At 40.5% G+C, this 20710-nt stretch overlaps 1 protein-coding gene across 1 annotated transcript; it reads right to left on the bottom strand.

The window, feature by feature from the left end:
• Positions 1-572: 572 nt before the first annotated feature.
• On the bottom strand, positions 573-19610 carry LOC116331025 (junction plakoglobin-like). Its single transcript, XM_031753543.2, has 16 exons — positions 19476-19610; positions 9591-9625; positions 8987-9154; positions 8646-8899; positions 7837-8075; positions 6976-7177; positions 6543-6687; positions 6262-6365; positions 5818-6156; positions 5251-5403; positions 5031-5150; positions 4548-4698; positions 3525-3646; positions 3251-3290; positions 2380-2517; positions 573-1604 (listed from the first exon to the last, which is right to left on the bottom strand). The coding sequence occupies exons 2-15, from the start codon at positions 9601-9603 to the stop codon at positions 2381-2383; spliced, it is 2187 nt and encodes a 728-aa protein (XP_031609403.1). The 5' UTR covers positions 9604-9625; positions 19476-19610; the 3' UTR covers positions 573-1604; position 2380.
• Between the last annotated feature and the right edge of the window lie 1100 nt (positions 19611-20710).

The following is a 20710-nucleotide window of genomic DNA, read 5'->3' on the forward strand; positions in this document are numbered from 1 at the left end:
TAAAGTCTATCAGCAGAATGTAGTTTTATTTACATCCCCCCCCCCCAAAAAAAATAATCTTGGGCTTATCCAAATCAACGGATAACCAGTTTTAAATACGCCCACAGTGTCTGTTTTCACATCCTCTCCTCTGATGTTGCAGTCGTCTCTTACTTGAACACCTTCAGCACTAATTTGGCTCCGAGAGGATCTTTAAAACTTTAACAGCAGGAAATGTTGCAGTGTATTCAATAAAACAATATAATTCAATAAAACCATTTTTGCCTTTAAATCAGACGACTAATGACAAGAGTAATAAAGAACTTGCGTAAAAAAACAACAAAAAGAAAATAGCAGGTGATTAATCAGAACTCCAGCTGGGAGGAAGTTGTTCAACTGAGTGTTGCCTAAGCAGACGATATAAACCCAGCAGACAACTATTAGATGTACCTAGCTCGTACTGGGTTGGACCCAAATCTGTCTTTGTGACATGGATTTAACTAATTTCCACATGATAAGCGTAAGAAAATGGATGTACAGAAAACAAGAAAAAGCACATTTCTGATTTATAACTCAATAAACATGAACACAAGAACATTTTGAATATATATCCTTTATTTTTATTAAACAAAATTTAAGTAAAAACTCTTAATAAGTAGAAAGACAAATTTCCCTGTCAGTAGTTTTTTTTTTCAACCACAGCTGTATTATCTCATGTGTTTACTACGGAGTTGGACAAATCTGTTGCACAAGTATGTAAATGTGTTTTTTTTTCAGTGACTACATATGATTTCCTCTCTAAACTCATTTTAAAATCAAAGGCATCTCTTTCCTTATTTTCTGGTAATTGTGCATAATGTGAAACTTTCCCAGTAAATAACTTATAAAAGTTGAAGATGACTCTTGAAAACAAACAAACAAATAAAGCAACCGTACTGATCAACTACAGTCCAAATAAAACGCATCAGATGATCACAGAAGAGAAGGGAGCAGCCGTACAGCGTTAGCTCGAGTATCTCCGCTTCTCCCCATTCGCTCACGTCTACTAAATTTTGTGACACGTGAAAGAAGCGTTAACCACATCTTCGCTGACTCTTGGGCCACAGTGTGAGAAAACTGACAGTATATAGAGCCAAAACTACAGCAAAGTCGGAAATGTGTCTTACAAAGGCGTTAAGCGGAGTTGGTGAGTAGGTGCACTGTGCACGCTGAGCCACCTCTGGCAGTGTTTTCAACTATTATTCTCTTTTTCTTTCTTTTTCTTAAAAAAAGAAGAAGCTACGATTATCATCACAAAATAAAATCTCTTTGGCATAGAATACCCACCCAAAAGCGTAAACAAACACGCACACTCATGCACTCACTCTTAGAAGGTTCTTAAAAAAAAAAAAAAAAAAAAAAAACTACAAGCATCAATGTCAAAATTATAATCTGCAAAATTATGCTATAAAACAAAGTTGAGCCCTGTTAAGATTATGAGTCCCATACTCGGCAATAATTGTATATATTACATCAGGTGGAGAGCAGAGGGAAAGACCTTTCGTGATGACCACATTCTACTCTTCTGTGTCCCGTTACATCCTAAATCAGCTCTTGGCTGCCTCCTCCTCGTCTGCTTCTTTCTCCTGAAGGAATAAAAATTTAAAAAAAGGAAAGAGTTATTTCACAAAAACAAAGATGTGTTTTTATCTTTTTTTCTTGCTCTGAAATGAGCAGGACTTTATTTGAAAAAGGGTGATAACATTTTGCTGTTAAAGCATTTCAGAGGTACAGGCTGCAGTGCTTTTAAAGTGCATTAGTACACTACATTAAAACCACTGATAAGTGAAGTCAATGGCATTGATCATCTCTTTATAATTTAATGTTCTGCTGGGAAACGCTAGGCCACGGTATTAATGTGGATGACACGCCTCGCAACACCTACAGAAATGGCCTAAGATGTTTTCCTGTTCTCCAAACTCCCAAGAATCTAATTTTTACTGATAATTTCAGGCTGCACAGAGAAGCGGCCCCACAATTCCCAACATCCAAATCCTCCGCCGTCAATGACCCACTGTTAGACACTACAGGACGCCCCCACAGGATCTTATACAGTGGATATTACACGTGGTTTATATATTGTGGCTGATCACAATATATAACAAGAAAATGACATTTAAAAAAAGTACAGAGATAAATTCTACACGCTGTATAAAGCGTTTAAATGTTTCTTCTGTGTTTTTAAGAAACCCAGAGAACATAAGAATGTGATTTTTACTTATTCAAGTTCAAGATTATGCTTTTGAAGCTTGGACTTTGTGCACACACACAAACAAATGGCATTATTTCTCACACAGTCCCGATCAGCTGAGTCTAAATAAAGTAAGATGACTGGCTGAAGTAACATTAGCATCTACTGACCTTAATAAGGTTCAGGTGGGTACTGTTGTCTGTCGTAGGGCAAACTGGCTGCATATTCGTCATGCATCATATTTCCATCCATGCCTTCCAAGGGCATGTCAACTGGATATCCGTATCCTTGGAAACCAGGATCTAGCTCTGCAAAACATAAGATGTGTAATTATTATATTAAGGAACATTTCTGGATTACTGGGATCAAACTGAGGGAGAAAAAAAAAAAAAGGATTTTTTTTTTTTTTTTTTTGTTAAACTTAGTTGGATCAGAGTAAGAAACAAAATACCAAAACCATAAAAGGAAAAAAAAGGCAAGTAAAGGAAAGGATAGGACAAAGATGCAAACACAGATAATGAAGAAACACCATGATGTGGGTGAGAGGAAGACCTTAACTTGGTAATAATGAAAAGGAAATGATGTATCAAGAAAACAAACACAGAAACAAACAAACACAAAGTTGTTTTCAATGTATTCATTTTAGATTTTGTTAGATTCTGGTATAATACACCTTGATTGAGGAAAAATTATATAACTAACAAAGCACAGATGGAAAGAATTGATAAAAAAAAGAGCAAGTTTAAAATTAATTTAAGATATAACTGACGGTTCATGCGAATCTCAAGACAGTGCTGCTTTCTTTTAAGTTTGAATGAAAATTTTTACTTTACATGAAAAATAAGTAGCCATGTGTTTTTTGTGCTACTAGATAAGCTCATTCTTATAGCTGCCAAATAATGACAGTAGTTTGTAAGCAGCAGCAGGGAGGCAACCTGCTAACAAATTATAGCGCTTTCATGCTGCGGCTGCTCTCCGTGGTGTAGTGACCCACTGCTGAGGAATGTGCTGTATGTGCACATTTCAGCCACAGTTACTCACCATCTGGATATGGTCCCTCCATGGCAGCTGCGTTGTGGGCCTGCAGAGAAGTCACGAGAGGGCAAAGGTCAAATGAAGCCAACACTTTGATGTAGAAAGTTTTTTAATGGCCGTTAAAGTGCTATTAGAAAGTTTCTTCAAATTAAACCATTCCGCAAAAATGCCAAGATGTATTTGACACAGAAACAACCGACGTGAATAAACAAGTCTACGAGAATCTTCATTAATCTTCAGCTGTCGTGTTCGTGCATCAGAGGGTGCCACACGCACTCACCATCTCCCAGGCAGCGGGATCGTTTTTGAACAGAGAGTGTGTGAGCTCCACAGACACTCGCTTCCTGTAGTCTGAGTTCTTATCCTCGGAGATGCGGAAGAGGACGGCTGCGGCGTAAGTAGCTGGAGGGGAAAGAATAAGAAAACAGTCAGTGGTCAGGGTCAGTGTTAGTTAATAAACTTTGAAAGCTTAATATCTGGAACAGAATGTCCTTTACTTTGAGCTTCAGCACATTGGTGCAAAATAAAATGACCAACAGTGCGATTTACAGTGGTTTTGCACTATTTTAAGGTGATCTATGAGTAAGCGTGGCCTTTTTAAACATCTAGAGCTCAACGTTTTAGAGTTTACAAGTATAACAGAGAGCATATAAGACAAAAAAACGCATTTTATTTTTTGGAGTGAAATCCTTCCTACCTGAAGTCATTCCTGATAAAGAAATGTGCAGCTACATCCTGTTTGTTTAAGGCTTATTATACTTCATTTGGGCATTTTCCTCCTTAACAATGTAATTATAGTGACAGACTGTTGTATCTACAAGAGCTTCTAAATGTGAAGCTACAGCCAGTTAACCTGCGTCAGCATAAAATAAAATGGAAACGGGGTTTAAAAAACAAAAACAACAAAACAGAATAAAACAGCCCAAAATATGAGTACCTGCAGTGCTAAAGTGTACATATTAGCATGTTATATCTTCTTGTTTGTTTGTTAAACTGAATTAACCAGGACAACAAGCTGGTGTTTCTGTAGCATCTACTATAAAGACAGAACCTAACAACAAGAAAACAGAATTTCACACAACAATGTTTCCATTATTGTGTATTCTTAAAATGTAGTTTGCAACATTTCATTATGGAATGCGTAGAAAAGCATAATGACTCGCAAAATGGACTTGTGCAAGTGCCTGGAAACTGCACTTACAGTAAGCACAGCACTTGAGCAAATCGACTTTGTTATTTTCCATCTATGACTAAATGCTACATTACAGTAAGCTAATTACAGTGCATTATGTGCATGTTTTACCAATGCCCTCGTTGCTGGAGTGCAGCAGCTCCATCAGTGGAGCCGAAGCGCCCTCGGCGTCAATGAGCTCAGCTGATGGTTTGTCCACTGCCAGCTCGCACAGGACGCCTGCTGCCACGCGCTTCACGTTGTCCACTGGAGAGTAGAGTAGCTGTAGAAGACAAGAAAAAAACAAGTTTAAGAAAAACAAACATAAGTGCGAATTGAAAGTAAGTAAGTGAAGTTTATTTATTTAGCGCAGGGGTCCCCAATCCCAGTAAGTGAGGTTTTTGAGTGTCCTTGATCCATTGATTTAAATGAATAAATGACCTTCTCAACATTTCTTGAAGTTCTCCAGAGGCCTGGTAATGAACTAATCATGTGATTCAGGTGTGTGACCCAGGGTGAGATCTAAAACCTGCAGGGACACCGCCCTCGTGGACTGATTTCCCTGATTTTATCTCATAGACAAACAAAGCGAATTGTAAATGTTTCTTTGTTTACCTGGACAAACAAAGGAATGGTCTGGAGATTGGCGATCTCTGCTCTGTTAACAGGATCTCTGGCTAGTATGTGCAGAGCTCCTGTGCAGCCCTCCACAATCTCCTCCATCCTCACTCCATCCTGAGAACAAAACATGAATAGAAAAAATGTGATTCTACAGAAATGCTACAATGTCGACAGAGGGATCATAAACTTCCTTTGACATGAGCCCATCATGTACCTGGTATGTCTGGTGGTTGGATGAGCCATGTTTCTGGGCATCCTGGTGGGCTTTGAGCAGCAGGTTGATCAGACGGGGGACTGCTCCTGCATCCCTCAGAGGGGCCTGGTTGTCGTCGCACAGGGCCAGGTTACGGATCAGGCCAACCGCAGCCTTCAGGCAAGAAAAAACAAGCAAAGATAGACTGATTATGCAGTTCTGTTATTGGTCAGCAAGTAAAATGACTGGAAATGATCTTTTGTTTTCATTAGAATGTGGTGTGCTGTTTATCCCCTCTAAATCCCAGTCTTGTAAAACATACTGCTCCTGCTGTCATGTGCATTTCATGCTCTTTCAGGATGGCTGAAACTCTGGCTCTCTGCCCTACTTGCTTTGCCCACTTTGGCCATCTGTCCAGCTCCCAGTGTCTACCACTGGACTCTTTAAAGTACTTATTTCACAGTCTTTAATTTTTTCCCCCGCATAAAACCACCTTCTTTCAGTCAGATCCTTTCTTCCATAAATTACCACATTTCTGTTGCGCACATTTTTGCCCCACTTTAGAATATCCTTCCCTCTTTTACCTACCTTGATGACGGGCCAGTGGTAGGGTTGGTTGAGCAGCTTGACGATGGCAGGGATGCCATAATGTTTCCTCACTGCATGCTGTGCCATCTCAGCCTGCTGGTGGCGTGAAGTCAGGTGGCGTAGAGCGCAGACGGCGGGTTCAGTCACATCCTCCTTCTCACCGGCACGCAATATGGCATGGATGAGCGCCTCAACGCCATTGCTCTGAGTGACCAGAGATTTGTTATGGGCATTGTTGCATGTGAGGTTAGACAGGACGCCGGTCGCACAGGTGAGCATATTGATGTCATCTGAACTGAGCAGGGTAACCAGCTGCTGCAGCAGGCTGTCCATACCCTCCTGAAAGAAAGAAAAAAAGACAGATATTCCCCATTAGTTCCTGGTGGGTGGAAATATAGCAAAAAGAACGTGAGAAAAAATAAGTAAGTAAAGCTGGACTCAGACCTGTTTGGTGGCAGCATCAGAGAGGTTCCTGAGAGTCCAAAGGCAGTTTTGCGTCAGACGCTGGCTAGAGCCAGTGATGTGTTTGCCTAGAGCCTGCATGCCACCTGCAGGGAAGAGAGAAGTAAAATTACTCAGCTCTCAACAACATTTAATAAATTATGCTGTCAAGAAACACAGTTACCAAGGAGCCATTGGCCCCTGTTCAGATAACAAAGCTGACACACCTGTATGACTAGCTTGTGCACACAGGTGTTTTAACACAGAAAACCTATATCACATACCAGCCTCTACAATGGCGGGTTTGTTGCTGGGGCACACAGAGAGGACTTTGAGCACACGGCTTGTGGTCCACAGCAACTTCTCGTAGTTGTAGTTTCTCATGATATGAACGAGACCTTCGGGGCCCCCGTTGGCAAGGATGATCAGCTGTTAAACAAAGACCTTTATGAAAAAGAATTCTTACATTTTACAATGCACACTTCTAACTAAGCCATGACTTTCCTGGCACATGTCAATCCATTACACTAAGCAAACAAACAACCACGCCCAGCCAGCACCTGAACAACTCTGTTCTCATGCCACACCCAAAGCAAAACACATGCACACACACGCACGGCACTGTCGACGGTTTCAGATTGCAGTCTTTGTGTAACGTAAGCACGTGGTAACAAAACATAAAACAAGTCCAAACAAAAATAATACATTCACACACACCTTGCTCTCCTGGTTGCCGTATGACAGCAGCTGCAGACAGTCTGTGGTGATGGCCAGGAACTTGGGGTTACTCTTCTTCAGCAGGGGAACCATTTTCTGCAGTCCATCTGCCAGACGAACGGCCATCTTAGCTCCTTCCTGGTGCAGCAGCAGGTTGTGAAGCGTGGTGATGGCGTAGAAGAGCACAGATTCCACAGGGGAGCTGTGGGGAAGAGAAACATGCGTGTTTAGTGTGCGTCACAAAATAATCCTGTCTACTTTTCGTTTGGGCCAATTGTGTTTATATATATATATATATATATATATATATATATATATATATATATATATATATATATATATATATATATATATATATATATATATATTTATATATATATATATATATATATATATATATATATATATGTATAAGTTAGTGGTGGATGCTCATAGTAAGCATGGCCTAAGCTTCAAATACGTCAGTGCCCTTACCAGTAATCCCTGTGAGTCAAAAGCTCACTTCTTTGTTGGGCTGAAGTTAATCATCTTGTCCCATTTAGATCTTGCTGATGGGAGGAACGATAAAGCTTCCCACCAGCCTTCCAGCATTGGAGGCTAATGCTGGCAGCTTATTCAAATAATATTAAAAACTCACTACAAGCTATTATTTCCTTCTACATATAACTGCACGGTAGCTGCACTGGAAAATACTTCAACACATCGTCACAGAGCGCATCTTAACAAGGACTTAATGCAACTTTGAGTGACTTTTCTAAAACATTTTGAGTTTTTAATGCGAATATATCCTATTAACCATAATAAAAAGTATTTCTAGCAAACCCCAACTGAAAATTTGACCCATTTGTAAACCAGCAGTACCTGAGCATGCGGACTAGAGCAGGGATTCCTCCTGACTTGAAGATAGAGAGCAGGCCCTCTCTCTGGTGGGACAGGTTGTGGAGGATGCTGGCCGTGGCTTTTGCCGTCTCCATGTCGCTTGTGTTCTGCATGGCTCGCACCACGGCCGCCACCATCTGAGGGGACTGCATCAGTGCACGGCGGGATGCCTCCTTGCGTGTAAGCTGGTTCACAATCTGTGCAGCCTTGCTGACTACCACCTTATTAAGGATGGAAGGGGAAGGTATGAGTTAATTTGTACAAGGGAAAATTAAACATCGAAGTTCTTAAATCTGACTATTCAGAAGGTAATACAATGTATATGGCCTTTTTTATGAATTTAATAATCATTTAGAGATCTAGATAAACTTCAATTATTTGACTTATTTGGTCAAAAATAGAAAAATGTGAAGCTATTGCTAAGGGTGGCCGGCCAGGTAGCACACAACCCCCAGGAAAAAGCAAGTTTAAGGCTTCACAGTTTGTTTCCATCAAGGAAATTACACGAGAATGAGTGAACTGAGTTTGGCTGGCATCTTTTGTGATGTTTTGACTGAATCAGATTTATTGTTATCAATCTTCATGCCAGTATAAGCATGAAGACTGTAGCCAGCGCTATATTTAGCACACAGACTGGACCAGAGTATTGATGTCTTATTATTAGCACAATTTTAAACTTATTCATTTGCTAGATCCATTAATCGCTGAGTAATTATTTTAGAAAGTTTAAACAAAATATTTATAGACTGTGTTTCTTTGTATCGACGCGGGCACATCTTCGTTTTCATCACCTGGTCTTCATCGTTGAGCAGTTTGGTGAGCTCTGGCACGGCACGTGTGGCTAGCTCGGCATCGTCCTGGTAGTTGATCAGATGGATGATGGCGGTCTTGAGCATCTGAGAGGGCTCGGCCAGGCGCTGGACGTTAGTCATCTGGGACGGGTCTGTCTGAGTTGACAGAATGGTGGTGCCTCCCTCCAGTGTCTCTGGAAACATTGCAGCTCGCACCCTCTGAGCTCTGGTCATAACGCTTTGGGGATCCATGTCTATTGAGAAGCGAGATGATGAGGTTGACTAAGTAGTTTAGGTGTATTTAAGCCAAAGTTACAACATATTAGCTGGTCTGTCCTTACCAGGCTCCTGCCTTGTCACAGTGCTGGTCATGGTGTACTGCTTAGATATGGTGTACTCGCCGTCATCATCTCTGACTGTGGTGGCTCCAGACTGGATGCCTGAGTCTAGACCATACATCGTCTGTTGCCACTCTGCCACCTTTACTTGGCCACTCTCCATCTCACCCACTGCCAAGGAAGGAGAGAGGAAATCAAAGGTTTTAAAAGTAACTTAAAGTAATTAACAGATTTCATAAAGATTAAGAAACTACTCGTTATTAAAACCTTTATGTAGATCCGTTTTTCCTTTCTCCCAAGATAAACACAATTGTTTTTGTTTTTTTAACCAAAGTAATAACACTTTTATAGCAGGAACCTTTAGTTCTAATTTATTTAAGGAAGTGATTTCAATGCAAGCACTGAACACAATACTTGGAAGTAGAAAAGGTCAAGCTCAAACTGTTCAGGCCTATTTTGAATGAGGTGATAGAGACTGAGGTGAAATCAAGAAATCACACAAATACAACCAACATTAAGCCGCCGCCTTAATAAAACAGAATTTACAGAAGAGGAAATTAAAATCGGAACATAAGATATGATCATGTAATTGAGCTGGTTTACTTACTCTGCATTGCCATCCTTTCTTTCGATGGAGCAAATCTGAAAACAAACACACAGAGAAATCCGACGTCAGCGTTTCCACCATTTCACCTCATGCAAAGGGTAAACACACGCATCACTACACACCCTTTTTCTCACGAATTAGTGAATAAACCGAAACGTCTACTTCTTTACACGAGACACCTTACTGAGTATGGGGGTGCACAAGTTGGACACTTCCCCACTTAGCTGCTCACACTGAAAGCACTGAGCAGAGTGACTTGCAAAGAGGGAAGGGAGGGCGAAGTGAGTAAAGAGACAGCTGTAATGTAAAAATGCTAAGCAGGGTGAGTGACCTTTAACCCCAGGTCCCCACCCATGCAGTCATGGGAGCAGCCCACTGCTGATATGTGGCAATCAGGAACCTGCTCATCAGGTTTCAATTCCACTTTCAAAGTGTTTGTGTATGTAGATAACTCACTGAGCGCACTTGTCAACACACCTCTAAAATAATAAAAAAAACAACAACACACACACCCTTACCTTCACTTTAATTTTTGTCTTTACATTTACATACCCGCCAAAAGACCTGGATTTTAAAACTACAATCCTTAATCATAGAGGCCAAATAAAACTTCTTAAGTCAGGTAAATACTAACTACTAATCACTTTAACAGTCCCCCAACTTGTGCAACTACCTGCTACCTGTTGGTGCATGTTTGTTCATCATGCTCTTCATGTTCTACCACATCTTGGTTTATCATGCAAATACTTCCTCTCACCCCCGACAGGTTTCTACATGGCTGAACTGCAGTTAAGTTTTTAACGTGCTTCACCATTAAACCCTCTGCAAAAAAAGAGCAAAACTAAATTGTGCAGTACAGAAAAAACGTAAATGTATCCTCTCAGAAAAATTCAGTGTAATAGTGGTGTTTTCGCTCAGTGTGCTTTTGTATACAGGAAGACAGATTATTCTTGGAAGTGGCCTCCCAGATCCAAAATAAACCCCCATGGTTACAACATGCATGGAGGTTTTCTACATAGTTCTGTAGTCTTAATGTCATTCACCCTGAATTTCAGAGAAACCTGCATTCACAATAGCTGCTGGTCACTGGATGTGTCATTCAGTCGATAGTATTGCATTCACTTTGCTGCTTATGAGCGTTTTCAAATGTTAGACTTTTACTGGATTGTTTGCCGAACATATCGCCGAGATGGATTATGTGTGTGATGGTTTTGCTACAGATGTACTTAATATATGATGGTGTGCGCATTTTCTGAGAGCGCGCTTACAATAGGAAATCTCAGGTTTAATTCAGAGAACTTGTTTCATAATTGGCCATAAATAACAAAAGCTATATCACAAAAACAGAGATGATCCACACACAGTAGAGACAAACAAGCAAGTGGAAAAAAAAGCTTTAATCTTCGAAACCCTTCTGTATGACAGCTGTTTTTAGCTTACTGTGGTTCTGCATATAATAAGCAGCTCTGCATATCTTCCGTCTTGACTATTAATAAAACAAGTTGGGGCTAAAACCCACAATGGCAAGCTTCTGTGCTGGCATATAACGAGCTATAAACACTTAAATTACCACCTTTACCTATACTTGCCCTCAGTTCCATGGAACAAATGTACTAAACAATGTTAACAAAATGGAAAATACTTGAATTGAAGCTGATCAATGGGCGTGCAATTACAACTTGTAAAAACAGGAACAAAGAATGTATTTCATAGTCAGTCATAGTCTAGTTTTCTCACGCTGCTTATTTGATCTGATAGGCGTGCATTACTGTTGCTAGTGGCTTTGTTTTTCATTAAAATTGATATGAAGAAGAAATTTTCACCATTTTTCAGTGTCTGTCCTCAGTTTTCTGTCTGTGCCACTTTGTTTAACTAAAAACTCATTTATATGTCGACACATTTACTTTTCAACACAAAGTTATTTACTATACGGTTCATGTGCACTGGCAACATTTTCCTTCATTTCACTTTCAGAGAGCAGCAGCTCTATGAGTTTCCCATGTATTGAGTCTCACTTGAGATCCTGCAGGACCAGGCCACAGAGGGCTGTCTGTGCTTGCAGCTACACGTTACCTCACAGATAACACAATGACTCATCAGACATGACAACTGTACCAACATTCCCTGTGCATTCTACCTTTCTCAGTAAAGGTGTGGCCACTTTTATAAAAAAAAAAATTACGAGCACTGGTTAACAGGGCAACGGGAACAACTGGACAAAAAACAAGACCCAGCTTCACTAACTTTTTCAAAGGTTTTAAAACAGATAAAACTATAATGATCCATTTATAACAAACAGTACACATCTGAGTTTGGTGCAGAATGTGTGTACCTTCCTGTTGTCTGTAAATCAGGGTCAGTGTTTGTGTAGTCTTTGTTTTCCTGGGCGAGGCAGCGGGTTCAGTCAACTGTTGCAATGCAGTGACACGCCCCGCATATTGCCTAGGTAACTGAAAGTCCGCTGAAACGCTGTGCTGTGGGGGTTTTATCTGCTGTCCAATCTAAAGTCTGAAGCTCTGGGCACTTGTTTGTTGATAATTTGTCTTTTCCTCTCGGGCTTTCTTAATCTCCTTTTTTCCTCCATTCGAGCAAAAAAAAAAAAAAAATCTATTGGGGAAGGGGCAGGCTACAAATTATTTAAAAGAATAAAAGATCAAAGTAAAAAAAAAAAAAACCTGAGTGAACACAGTTTTCTGTGTTATGATGACTATAAAGTCTAACCCAGCCTTCTCCCATTGTTCAGTGCCAACAAAGAGCTGATGGTGTGTGCTGTTGTGACTGAACTTTGTTCTCTTCCAGTTAATCAGTAATATGTCCTTTCACTCTCACTGTGAAGTGCCTTTCTCCTGAATAGTCATTACCACTGCCATTTATACACCCACACAGACACAGTGACATGAAGCCATACTTCAGGAAAACACTTTTCACACACCCGTCACCTCCCACTATCTTGTTAAGCAACAGCCTCTGCGGATGATGATTTAGGAGGCTTAAAAAAAACCCAAAAAACCCTGCACAGTAAAACCAGGAATGTGTATCAGTAAAAGCTGCCAGTGAGGGAGGAGTGAGTTGCAACAGAAAAGCAAAGCAGAGATTGTTCTTGTTCAGCGCCCAGCGCTCAAACGCTGCTGTGACATTCCACACTAGTGTTGCATATTCAGTCTGTCCTGAGTCGTCAATCTCCTTCTGGGAGGGAAAAATAATAATAAAGAAAAGGGGAGAATGCACCAACCATATCTAAACTTTACTCACTGACTTACTCATAAATGTTAAATTGCTGAAACTAAGAGAAACTGTGGGGACAAGACTACTGTGACAAAGGATGAGTAACTCTAATCTCTGTAATGACAACACATTTACTATCATGCAAACCCCTCAGGCATGTTGGAAAGGGAGTGTCTCTTCAACAGTGACAGGCTCTCAGAAAGGGTGTGGATATATGAGGAAGAATACACCTAATGGCTAGAGGGGATCTTACATTTTATTCCCTTCAGTATCCTCCCAATAATTATAGCTTTTGCAGTTGCAAACTGAGCATAGTAATGAAAAACATTCCAGCAGGCCAGATTTTGACTTTGCTGGTGTAAGCTCTTCTTTGTATCACAGCAGGAATGAATCAGGTCAGGCAAGAGGCCCAGGGGGGCTTCAGATAAACTTTGCTCATATTGCAGTTGTGTTCAAGAGGCTGTTGACATACTTTACAGTATCTGTAGTAAATGTTGCTGAGCCACATGTCGATTTAGCAGGCTGGGGTGTAAATACATTTTTCTGTTGCTTTTTGCTGTTTTACTTTCTATGGATTTTTGTAGAAGAAAAAAAGCATCAAAACATCTAAATATTAAAATATTTTTAAATATGTGTTTTTATGTTTTTTTAAATATTGTTTTCCTCCTGTGAAACTACAACCTGTCATTTTTACGCCGAGCTAAGCTATGCTAACTGTCCTCAGGCAGCAGCTTCATATTTAATGTAAAGAGAGGAGAGAAATACCCGCATTTCCATCATGTTTTCTTTCCATTACATAAGGAAGGAAAAACTGTTTATGATAATTAAACATTTCTCACAGTTATGTGAGGACTATGACTGGGGTTTAGAAACATCCTTATCTGGTGGCTGTGTGAACAACCTTGCTAAACTTATTTAAAGTAACAAGCAAATAAAGTTGATTATATTAGTGCACAGCTTCCTGCAGCACTGGAATAGATAAACAATTTGACATACAGGACAGCCTCCCATGCACATGCACACACCCAATCACATTCATGTCCCCAGACATGTAAGCCACACTCTTCTTGCAATAAACCGTTTCCCAGATGACTTTAACACACACCCTGCACTCCCACAGCCCAATCCTCCTGACACAGTAAATGGCCAGTTCAGCCAGCTGAGTCTGCAGTGCAGACTGCCTACAGTTGACATTTTCCTCTCTGCATCCTCTCTCCATAGACCTGGAGTTCAGCTGCCATGACAGGAAACGAGTTAACACATTCACTAACCCCTCTGGTTCCCCCTCATGCCTTACTTGTACAACAATAGATACTATGACACTGTAATGGCAGCAGCTGGGGCTGGATAGCTGTTTGCTATAAATCAATAAGGGAGGATGTGAAGCAGTGCACAGCTAATGGATTTACCATGGTGGGTGACAGGAAGTGGTGGTCAACATTGTCTGACTCACCAACATTTCTGGGCTGTCTGCTCTGAGATGGGAAGTTTATTAGGAGAAGTTGCGAACTGCGATAAGGTACTGGGGAAGAACACAGCTTGAAGCCCAGATTGTGTAAAGCACAAACTCTAAGAGAAAGCATTTGTCAACTGACTGTGACAGGCAGTTGATCAAATCCAGACCAGAGCAACGTCACCATACCAAGTGCCTAGAGAGAAGAGACGGCCAACAACACAAAACTCCTATGCACTTGTGCAACACACTAACTGAATTTGTGTAAATGTGGCAGAGTGCATCTCCTTCTTCCCTGATCTGGAAGCCTTCCCAAAACAACAAGCAGCCTCAGCCAAAGAATTTAAAAAAAAAAGAAAGAAAAGCAACAGCATATCTAATGGGCCTTGATTTGTCAGTTGATTCACTGCAGCAGCTTTAATAAGCTGATTTAGGCCAGAGGATGCAGTGCGGTGGCTGTAAACTGCTGCGTAGTTGTTTGGTCTCCGTGGGAGCTCTCTGTGAATCAAAGGAAATGTGAGCTGTCTCGGAGGAGGTGCCTGAGTCCAGACCAGAATCAGATTACAAAAAACAGATAAAGGAGGGGGGAGTGAGTAGAAAGGGGTGTAATCTCCGTAGCAATAAACACTCAGTTGCAATGCCCGCATAGAAACAAAGTTCGCAGAAGTTCATGATAAATCAGATACTGTGGGAGGAGCAGAGGTATGTCCAAAGATTATCTTCAAACCAGGAAAAGAGCTCACCATCAAGATCTGGAAATTAAAAAGTGGAATATTTGAGCTTTATATGTGGAATTAAAATTTTATGTGAAAAAAAAAAATTCCTTGAATTATGTTGTTATCAACAAGAAGAAGAATAACACCCCACCCCTCCGTGTTGTTTGGTTCATGGTAGGAAGGAAGTGGACGAGCTGAGTTTTTGATAGCACAGTGAGCATCTGTGTTACTCTGTTTAGTGTAGAGAGGAAAAGAGTAGCTGCATTGTCCTATTGACTGCTGTTGCTGTGAAAAGGAAACCACTCTCAACTGTCCCCACTGAACGCAACCAAAAAGGCTGAAGCACATCAAGATGGCACTGTGTGTTCACGGGCCAAGTTTGGTAGCCAATGCTGCATCCAAAGCCCCCTTTAAAGGCCTGACAGGGAGTTTTTTCTTGAACTGCTACTGCTACGCACCAGTGTGTGTCTGAGCACTGAGGCGATGTGACAGATGATTAATTTTTCAGGGAGATTAGAGGCACGAGGGAGCGGGAGGGGTGTGCTTGGGAGAGCAGGGCAAAAATCTGAAGGGACCCTAAAGAGTACTGCAAGTTCATCTGACAAGTTTGAATTCACAGTTTGTTCATCTTCCAGCAGACTAAAACCAAAACTAACATTGTTAAAAATTGAGTGACTTATTCCGACAACACGTCATTTGGTTCGTACAGTGTTGTTGTCCGATGAAAACCTGGAAAATGTCAACTTTCAAGGAACAAAAGAGGGAAGAATAATAGTGCCAGTTGTCTCAGACGCCCATGCTTTTTTCAGTTTATGCAGTTTTTTGCAAAAGTGCTCACAGGCGCCAGGGTTGCACAACATTCGCAACCCATGACAGCATGAAATCCTTCAAAAGCAGTAAACAAAGAAAACAACCAGTGACTAAAGCATGGATTTTCAACTCAACATATGCAAAACCACCCTTCTTGAGAGACCTCACGTTGACTAATTAACAGCCGAGCTTCTCCACTGATTTGCTTTCTGTTTCAACCACACCCTTTCTGCCTTTACTTTCTTGAATCTCTCGTAGAAGTGTGATTAAGGGATAGGGAGGAGGCGAAGAAAGAAAAAGACATGACACGACTCAGAGTTGCTATGCTGAGACATACGACTCATCAAAAATCATCCATGTGTGAAAACTTTGTCTTTTGAGTAAGTGCCGAATCCAGTTCACTCCCTCTATGTGTGGACACACAGTAAGTAATGAAAAAATTATCACTGGTAATGTATCCATGATGACAACATGAGGATTCAACTATTTCTAGAAGGCTGTTAGCGTGATGCATGAGTATTTTGGACAGCTTTGATAAGAGCTGACTTGAAATGACCAATGTGGTAGACTTGCCTATGGTTTTTTTAGAGTGCAAGTGATGAGAAGAAACAGCCATTAGGCCTTTGACATCTTAAGTAACGGGACCATTTCTTGCCCTTGCTTGATCCAACCAAGAGAACTGCTGAAGGTAAATAATTAACTTCAGGGACTGTCATCAGTAGAGTTCAGCTGGGCAATGTTGGCTTGACTTGCTCAGCGTTATTCAACTGCACCCTGCCATACACTCGAGTTTGAGTTTGGTCATGACAGAAGGTATCTTTTACAGCACTGGGAATTTCTGGATGATATTTCTAATAACTTAATAACTGCATTCAAGGATAATGTCATGCATTTCAAAATTAATTGGCACTTATTTTGATTTATTGCTGGTTTGAAAAGATTGAAAATATAAAATTAAGCACTTGTTGTTAGAGGACTGCGGGGTTACTTTGAGATAACAAAGTGATAGATGTGTGTATTTTGTCTAATTTGGACTGATATGAAAGCTTTTTTAGCAGAACATAATGCAGAAACAAAGAATGCTTCGGGTGTTGTAGATGTAGCAGGGTGTAGTGGCTGAGCATGTCGCAGTGCAGGGTAAAACAGTTATTAAGGAATGGCCACATAATTTCTAGTTTGGACCCAGTTTAGAACAGGTGCTGGAATAACCATTTGATTGGATAATGACCAAGAAAATAAGCACCATTATTCTGATGCATTTCCAGTTCTCACTGTACCTGAATGAATTTTAAATATTTCAGTTTCATAACACAAGCATAACCAGCAATATCACGGCACGGAAGACATAACAATGAAACAGGCCACAGAAATTTTATCACAGATTCTGTCACAGTTTAAGAACCCTAGTACCTGTATGACATACTGTATGTTTAGTAGGCCTGCACAATATGTGCAATGTTCAATGCAGCAGTCAAACACTGAAGTGTGCACACTGGCTGCACAGTTGCCACATTTAAACATGCTCATGCAGAGTGCAAATAAAATTACTTTTTTTATTCTTTCACTTCATTCAGTCTTTTGCACATACTTGTATTGTCAAAATGCAGTTTATCTCAGCTGTATTGTATTCTATAAATAATATTAGAAAGAAAAAGCTTCTCTCTATGCAGATTTGGTGTGGTCATGCCACTTCACTTTTATTTCACCCACCAAAAAAAGAAACCCCAAAAGAAACTAAAAACTGTTGTTGTAGCTGATGGGAAACTTTATCTCTGTGCCCTTTTCTCCATGGGAACAGTAAAACACAAAGGCAGAGAGACATACAAACACAGAGGAGGTCGCACAATGTGTGTGCTGAGCACCTGTAACTGGAAAGGACTCAGTCAGGCCTCATTGGACTGAGACAGAAGCAAGACGGGGAATCCACAGAAAAAATTCAACCAAGAGGGCGGGATGTATGCCATACAGTAATCCCCTTTGAAGAGTGTAGACCTATTTTTAAAACCGAAGGATCTCCTGGCCTCTTGTTCTGCTAATGTAGGACAGTATGAGGGAATTAAGCAGGAGAGGGGAGATTATCACCGTGCCACCACAGCTGTAGCTGTGAAATCTACAGTAAGTCACCCCCACTGCTGTCCCACCACCCATCCACTCTTTCCAGACAGGGACAGCTTTCCTACTTGATGACACAGGGCAAGCTCAGCAAGGCCATTCTGGCACAAAGTATTGGCACCCTGTCCCGTTAAAGCTGGCACACAGTCAGCAAACTCAACTGGACACATTGGTCTAGAAAGCAGCTGGATACCACAAACCTGTTTGGCACGGTTCTTTCTGTTTTGTGACGCTTGCAGATAATTCAAACAAAAGAACAATGGATAATGTGATTTGGAGTTTGATGGTGTAGTGAGTGGCTCTGTTTACCTTCCAATTCCTAATCCAACTGTGTCAAATTAAGACTTTAAAACTATACTCAAGTTGGCAGCAGAGGACACCGCAGATGACTTAATCGCATAAGAAAAAAGCCGATAAGATAAAAAAGTCATTTGAACGGGATGCTGATTTCAGGGGATTTACTCATGAAATCAAATGAAAGAAATTTGTGCTCCTGTGCTCCCTAAAGCAGGATTAGCTGTCCTGTCAAGTCCTGAGAATCTGCAAAGGTAATGACATCATGGAAGATTTGGCAACACCTGGAGACATCACTGCTGTCTTAAAGCACAGCGTAGGAGTGTGGGGGGCGGGTAAAGAAACATCAGCATGTATCACTGTCATACGTTACAGATGTGCACCCAGGGACAACTTATCCCCTCAGGCACAGTTAGCTAACATTGTTTGTTTACAGACTCAACATCACTGTCATAGTTGGTAAAGCGGAAGATCTGATGTGAAAGTACTTGTTTTTGTCCAACCACATCCAAAGCTTAAAAAAAACCAACCTCTTATAAAAAAAATAGACATTCAAGACATTAAAAATATGTCCACAGTGAATAATACCCACCATTACTAGACAATTAAAATACCTACTTACTAATTTTATGTTAATCCATTGACCTTTCATAAGTTAACTGGGAAAATGTTTTTTTGTTTTTGGGTCTACTTCAGTGTGACTTTTGCCATTTCTATTTCGTCCTTTAACAGAAATGGTGTAAAATCTTTATTTTTTGTCTCTGATTCCCGGAAACACACCAATGCAAGCGCTTGATCTCCAACACCACCAACAACCAACGAAACGACGGGGTCTATTGACAAGTGACGACGTGTAGCTGTATGATCGCTACTGGGGCTAAATGTCGTTATCTTTGGGCAGAGAGAGAGTGAGGGAGCTCTTGCACTTTAAAAAGTTAAAAAAAGAAAGAAAGAAAAAACTGTTCACCACAAGAGAACAAACTTTTGGTGGCTGTAGAGCTGGCGGAGTAGGCTGCTCCCTAACAACAGGCAGTAGTGGTTTGAGGCATGCGGAAATGAATTCCTAATGGAAAGCATCTGAATTTGCATCCAGGTAAGCAACAAAGAGAAACGAAATTACCCCACACAAACGCACAAGACATTTTTTAATAGAATTAACGATAATAACTACACACAAAACAAACCGATAAATACATAAATAAACGTTCACGGACGCTAAGAGCAGTTTTAAGGGCAGTAAAAACTGTCGGAAAAGGTAGATTTAGTGAATCTTACCTGTCTGAACACAAGGCCGTATTTTAGATTATTCCGTGTTTGCTTGTTTTGAATGACTCCTTTGATCAGCGCAGGACTCCTCTATTTCTTTTCTCTTCTCCACACTCTCTGCCTCCCTGCAGCTGGCCACCAGTCCTCTGAACAAAAAAAATGAGTAAAAGGAGCGTTACCTCACCCTGACTCCGCCTCCTCGAAGACTCCACCCATATCGTCCACAATGAGAGGGAAGGACGTCGCTTTATGGCTAGGCACGACAATAAAATGTGAAGTTGAACAGTTTAGTTCGGTTTAAAGTTTACTTCTGTCTTTATTGTACCATTACTACAGTGTGTGGATTGTCACTGTTTCGCCCTTTGATACAACAGCGAATATTTTAAAGTCGACTTCATTCTTTCATTTGAGAGGACACTGACTGACACCAATTAAAAAATACTTTCGATTTTGTAAAGCACGGTGTACAAAATGTGTACAGCTCCACATATATGTATTGCAGCCTGTTTAAGTGTGTTTTATGTTCTATTTCTTGTACTGACTACAGTGAAGTCGAGCGCTAACAGCCATGTCTTTCACCTGTATGACGATCGACCACACCTTGTGATTACAACACGAAACCAGACCAAAGAATGAGTCACAGCAGTCGGGAAGCGATACTCACTCAGATGACAGAGAAACCGATGATGTTGATTATGTGTGTCCGCGTCATGCGCATTTGACATAGTGGAGTTTTCTTCATTATTTTAAGCTCTATGTGGGAAGTGGCAGAAAGAGAAGAGAGACTACATCTGAATGAATACATGTTCAGTAGAAAGAGGTTTTGAAATCAGAAGCTAAAATTATATTTTGAGTTTTTAAATCCTTAATTTTTTTTAATTACAAATCTCAACAGTAACAAAACTCAGTGAAAATGTACTATACACTAATGTTTTCATATCTACCCATCTTCTCTACCCCCATGAACGTGATAAGGAGAAGAGGAAGGAACCCCCCAAAACCAACCAACCAACAAACCAACATACAAACCAAAAACTAGGTCACATTTAACTCATGGCAATGTTTTTTTTTTAAAGAATCCATCTGTACAAGGTAAATTATAATATCTACAGTACAGATAGTAGGCATTTACGATAAAGATTTGAAGAGGTATATGAAAATAAAACAAAATGGGAAAAAATAATAATGTTCTGAGCTCCATATACTCAAATATTAACAAAAGGAAATAGTGAGTGACATAAATA

This window comes from Oreochromis aureus, linkage group 6 (assembly GCF_013358895.1).
Source record: "Oreochromis aureus strain Israel breed Guangdong linkage group 6, ZZ_aureus, whole genome shotgun sequence".
Classification (NCBI taxonomy): domain Eukaryota; kingdom Metazoa; phylum Chordata; class Actinopteri; order Cichliformes; family Cichlidae; genus Oreochromis; species Oreochromis aureus.

Excerpts from the sequence above, each read along its gene's own strand:
- LOC116331025 (XM_031753543.2), bottom strand. Across the intron at positions 6,157-6,261 it reads CTGATGCTGCCACCAAACAG|GAGGGTATGGACAGCCTGCT; the intron begins GTCTGAGTCCAG and ends TCTTTCTTTCAG. Across the intron at positions 5,151-5,250 it reads CCAACCACCAGACATACCAG|GATGGAGTGAGGATGGAGGA; the intron begins GTACATGATGGG and ends TTTTGTTCTCAG.